The 5,987-nt window shown below is 39.2% G+C and overlaps 1 protein-coding gene across 1 annotated transcript; it reads right to left on the bottom strand.

Moving 5' to 3' along the window:
- Positions 1 to 736: 736 nt before the first annotated feature.
- Positions 737 to 5,776, bottom strand: ngfb (nerve growth factor b (beta polypeptide)). The gene is made up of 2 exons (XM_085458101.1): positions 5,669 to 5,776; positions 737 to 1,440 (listed from the first exon to the last, which is right to left on the bottom strand). Exon 2 carries the CDS (start codon positions 1,427 to 1,429, stop codon positions 821 to 823), a length of 609 nt encoding a protein of 202 aa, XP_085314227.1. The 5' UTR covers positions 1,430 to 1,440; positions 5,669 to 5,776; the 3' UTR covers positions 737 to 820.
- Between the last annotated feature and the right edge of the window lie 211 nt (positions 5,777 to 5,987).

Here is a 5,987-nt window from a genome sequence, read left to right as displayed (position 1 = left end):
TGGAAAATTTATGCGCTTCTGAGATGACTTTTTCGGGACTATGCAACGCTTGGAAAATGATGCTACAAAAATTCAATAAATTCACTCATTTGGAGCATGGCGTTGCCACTTTTACATTACTGGTTGGATACACCAAACACAAGAAGTGTATAATAAGAATATAATTTTATAATCTGGAGAATTTTTACACCAACAAATTAATTCCAAGCCTTTGGCATTTAAAAGATGCACATGTTTGTGCTTGAAACATCAGATACAGCAATGCTGAAAACAGAGAGGAAATGGTTGGAATGAGCCACAGAGGAAACAGTTGTGCACTTAGTATAGCAAACATAACCCATGAATGTATGCAATATGTGTATATGTACATAAAAATATTTCCTGTCTGTATTTTAGAATATTTTTCAGTGTAATGCTTAAAAGTTATGATAAATCCAGAGCACGCACACTTGTCAAACTGAGCACGTAGCTGCGTATTGAATTTCCATAAGCTGAGTCTGATATAAACCACAACTAAAATAGATACCGGCACAGCTACACCCCCTGTAGCGTGGTACTTCAAACAGTTAAAAAAAAAAAAAAACCCAAAGCAAACAACCAAAACACAAAACCAGCTGCAGATACTCTTTGACCCAGGTCTGGTGTATATACATGCAGTCTTGATACTTTGACATATACTAATAATTTACTTTGTGCAGAGGTTGAGAAGTTTTTGGTGATAAATTATGTGAAAAAAAAAGTCACTTCTGCCTGCCTGTTTGCTTGTCTGTGTATGTAATGCATTTGGGTTTGTGAATCTGTGTGCGCGTGTCGTAAGTCTTCATTGCCGCCAGGACTTGCGGCTGAGCACGCACACACAGGCCACGTTAATGCGTATGTGTCTCCACGCCACCAGGTTCTGGAATGAAGTCAGCGCTCGCACAAAAGTGTGCGAATTAGTACAGTAGGAGTTCCAGTGTCTCGCATCAATTCCTAAACAGCCTGAGCTGCCTGATCGAGGGCTATGACATGTCGTCTCGAAGAAGTACTGCTTCATGTTGACATTGTTGATTTTCACGTCTGGGAGGACTGTCACCTCTCTGCCTAAGGTGTCCGTGGCTTTGGTCTTGTTGACCACCCAGACACTAATACTCTCACATACTGAGTACATCCCGCGGTGTTGAGGCTGCCCTGCTTGCCTTCGGGTCCTTCTGCCAGCACTCTGTGACCCCGATGGCTCTGCATCAGGGGGCTGAGAGCTAAAAAGCACTCTGGGTGAGAGGTAGTGGCGCTTGGTGAAGAGTTTGGGATCAACAACCGGGATAGAGTCTGGGTTGTCACTTGGAGTGTTTTCCTGTGCCGCTGTGGTGGTGGTGTACAAGTCCCCTCTGGTTGCGGCCACAGCCTGGGCACTTAAGAAGAGGAACAGGACCAGCATGGACGACCTCATGGGCACACGACCTGAGGGTGTCAATAAGAACGGAAAACACAGATGTTACAGCGGATATGAAACATTACATATGAAACATAGAGCTTCTTCAGCAGACATGTAGTAACATCAACATTAATATGTATAGGATGCTTCCAAGTGATATTCCCTTTCTTTTGTTTTCTTTTCGGTATCCAGTAACTCCTGAGGGAACTAGGTGGTTCTTTAGCAATTAACGCGTTTTTGTTGTGCTCACCATACGTATTATATCACTGTTTATGGGCTTCCTGAAGCCGTGACAGGTGGAGGTTTGAAAACGAAAACAATGAAAAATGCTATAATGTTCTTTAGAGTTGTGGGGAGGTGTAGAATGTAATTGATCACCAATTATTTTGTATTGTATGCAATTAACATGTATAATTTTGCAGTTTTAAAATTATGTGAATGTTCTTTTGCTTACCTAGATAAAAATAGTGAATTTTAATTTTTTTTTTTTTTTTTTTTACAATGTAGTATTAATCTCCACATGCACTTATTCAATCCTCAACATGTTGAACTGTGAGATTCCCTTTATGTACGTGCATGCTGGAGCTCTTGTTTAAAGCAGAAGAAACCCCAAACGTCTTTCCTGACATTAAGTTTGATGACTTACCGTTAACAGTTTTTACATGCACTATTTATTAAAAGTCTGTGTTTGGCATTGCTAAGGGTGGAGTCTGCAAATCCTGATTAGGCAGCTGCTGCCAAGGCTGCAGAGTCCTTGAGCTGATTTATACATGTAAACAGAAAGCAGTACAATGTTTCATATCTAATTTAGCAATAATATAAAAAAATTACTAACTCAATTACATCCACAAGATGACAGTGAACTCTCTTAACAATCTGTGGCTGCCTGAAGACATTCTCTGGAGTTACTTCATGTGTACACCATTTATTGTCCCAGTGATCACTGCAGCAGGCTATGGCTATGAGTCACGCACACTGTTGTATTCCCTCTCTTTTATTTCACACAGGATGTGATAGATTTTTTAAATTGATAACATGTGAATTGTGGATATTAAGCAATGGTGAGTAAGGATAGCCCAGGAATTTCCTATCCATGAAGGTCTTAGAGATTTTTATTCTTAATTCTGAGCTATTTAAGACCACTACAACACTCGTATTTTCTTGTATTTTTCCTAGTGATAGCAGTGCACTTTAGTGGCTGCGGCAGTTATGAAGTGAGAAAGTCAGATGATGTGGTGCACAGAGCTGAATGAATGACGGTTAAGGTTGAGTTGCAGGAATGGGTGAATGGGTCAATAAAATGCCAGACTTTAATATAGAAGACTGTTGTTTGTTTACTGCAGTTCATTTCCTTGGTCAAACCCTCATTCAGTGTCTCCTAAAAGCAGTGTTTTCCAACCATTCTTATGGCACATAGGTGTGCCGTGAGAAATGATCAGGTGTGCTGTGGAAGATTATTTGGTTTCACCTGACTGGTACACCAAGCGACCGGTGTGAGTAACGGGAAGAACAATTATATTCTCTTCCACCAGAGGACAGTACAACTTCTTGCTCCAATTTAATGGGTTACCAACTGACTTTATAACCGAAGAAGACGAATAAAAAATTACTTAGTCATGTTGCAAGTGAGATAACTCAGCATGGAGTTGCAAAAGGTAAATATTTGAAAAGAAAAAGTAGTCAGTCTGACCTGGGTCCTGGAGAAAATTCCAACCCAGATGAAGGTGCTAGTGTGAGTAGTGGTCAGAATAAAGCAAAAAAGGTATACTGGGAGGAGACTCAAATCCAGCCTCTGGGAGTCACAAGCTACCAGGTCCAGTGATCAAAGAGGAAAGAGGAAACCTTTATGGATACTTGTGATTAAGACTAAGAAAATAAGAGGAAATTCCTGCACCATCCTTACTAAATTATCATTTTGTTTGGTGATGTGCCGTGTGATTTTTCTAATGTGAAATATGTGTGTGGGAAACACTGTTCTAGAGTATGACCACTCAACAACCTGGTTTTATTGTTGTAAACCTGATACTCTTCTTTCAAGGTTTGTGAGCTGAAATGAAACTTAACTGACGTGAAAAATACTTGCTTTATTTGCCCCTTTCAGTAAGACTAATCCGTGGATACGGGTTATTTGACTTGGGTTGAAGGACTAGTTGGAGAGATTATAAGTCCCATATTTTGTACTGTCTGCTTCTTTAATTCCCAAGAGATCACCACAGTGGATAGATACACGTTTATTTGGGACAGACTTTGTGCCGGATGCTCTTCCTGACATTTCTATTTGTGTGGACTTGGGACTAGCATTAGCTTGTGACTCCCAGAGGCTGGATTTGTGTCTCCTCCTGCAGGTTTTGCATATCACCCTGGGTCAACACACCTGAATCAAATGATTAGTTTGTTACCAGGCCTTTAGGACATGTTGAAGAGGTAATTTAGTCATTTAAATCAGCTGTGTTGCATCAAGGACACATTTAAAACCTGCAGGACACCGGCCCTCGAGGCCTGGAATTGCCCACCCCTGATCTAAATTGTCCAAAAAAATGTACACAGTACTGTTTATTAAAAAAAGGAAAACTAGACAGAAACAGTGCTGAATTAAATGGTGGAAAATTAAAGAATAACATACCCAAAAAAAACAAAATTACCCATCAGAGTAGGCGTGACACATAGGGAAATATATAATTGACATTATTGTGACGTGTTTGATGTCATTTTCTTTTCATCGTGTCATGACTCACCACAAAACACAGAACAGAACATCTGTGCTTAATGGCTTTTTTAAGTTGACAGGCTGTGTCCTTCATTTAATACAACAGGAATCACAGGCATGTCAACACCTGTGATAGCTACAATAGCAGGCTCTGTTGGGTAGGCTTATTATATGCTGTGTTTGCCTCAGGTAGCAGGGTGAGCACTTGTGGATTAAAATTGTTGGCAAAACAAGTCAAAAGAAAAACTATAGCCTGTGCAACAATACATAATGTGAGCTAGAACTAAAATATTATAGGTTTTTAAGGTCTGTCTAGTTCAAGTTATTGATACCTGGTGCAACATTTTGACATGACAAAATCATTACTGCATCATTGTTGGAAATAAACAGACAAAGGCAGTGAAGATATGCCACACCTCTTTTTTCTTTTCTTTTCTGCCTTTAAGTGCCAATTTAGATTACTTTAGGGGACAGAGGAAGATCACTTTATAGCATAGCATAGCAAACATCACACAGACTAAATTAGCAAGGAAAAAGCTTAAGATGAGAACAATATCTTCCCAGGAGCAGCATTGCTTATAGTAACAAGAAAAGTGAAAGACCAGCAACAATGCGGTGTCTATGTTCTCTTTTAAATTCAAAATTATACAGACATGTCAGGGCTAATTTGACATTCGTAAACATATTAATGGCTCAAATGTACCCAATGTGTGACATGGCTTATTGGCACATTGAAATTGAGCAGAGTCAATTTTTTGTAATGTTTCAGATTTTTGGAAGTGGGGGAATAACACAGGAAAATAAGTGCTGATAAGCTTAAAAAAGAAATTTCAGAGCTGAGTGAAACAAACAAAGAAACTGCCACCGGTGCACCAGTATTGTAAAATGCCTAATCTAATACCTCCAGATGATTTCGTATTTAACCCCATTCATATCTTCTATTTTTTATACTTTGGTTATTGTCTAATATTAAAATGTGTTTAATATTATAATATGTACGTGTGGCACATATGCACGCAAAAATATAAATAAAAAAAAAACAGAAATGGGACAAAAACTTTTGACAGCACTATAAACCTACAGGTCTAGAAGTAGCAGCTGTTGCTACCACACAAACCGTAATTAAAATAATCTAAAAACCATAATCTCTCTTTGACATCTGGCTACATATTTTCCAGCTTTTTCTGCACATCAACGTTTAAATGAAAATGTAAACACTGGCTTTACTGGTCTTCATATTTACTTCTGTGCAAGAGCAAATGTGAGTGACGCCTTTGTTATTGTTTTTCGGCACATGCAGGTCAGTTCAGGACAGTGACCAGTTTACACTGGAATCTGATATTAGCAGCACTGAATGGATAATGTGAAAAAAACAAAAAACAAACAAACACTGAGGATGCAGTGTGAACACAGCCATGCTGAATAAGCACAGTGTTGCTAGCTTTACATATGTATTATCTACAACAGACATCTACAACAAAACAAGACAAACACATGAAAAAAACTGATCTGTTTCGAGACTTGTTTGCATTTACACATATATATACCTTTTCAGTGTATGCACGTGAACTGTACCACCTTTGTGGCTCCTAGAGGATGTGATTAGAGTTCTGTGTGTTATGGGCACCTCCTGCCATGAGGCCTGGCTGTGGCTGCCATCCAGCACACCTCTGCCTCTTCAATCCTGTTGACAGACAAGTGGAGAAATTGTCTTAGCCAGCTCGTAAACCCACTGTAAACACATTCTTTACAAGACAAATAAGGGAAGAGAACATTAATGTGTTTTCCCCTCTCACCACATCGTTACATACTGAAACATATTGAAATCAAGAAGCAGACCTCCATCATGTACATTATTCTAGGGGG

This window comes from Copadichromis virginalis, linkage group LG5 (assembly GCF_057382275.1).
Source record: "Copadichromis virginalis isolate Kocher_CV1m ecotype Utaka linkage group LG5, C_Virginalis_male_GT1.1, whole genome shotgun sequence".
Taxonomy (NCBI): Eukaryota; Metazoa; Chordata; class Actinopteri; order Cichliformes; family Cichlidae; genus Copadichromis; species Copadichromis virginalis.
This window is presented reverse-complemented; position numbering and strand designations above follow the sequence as displayed.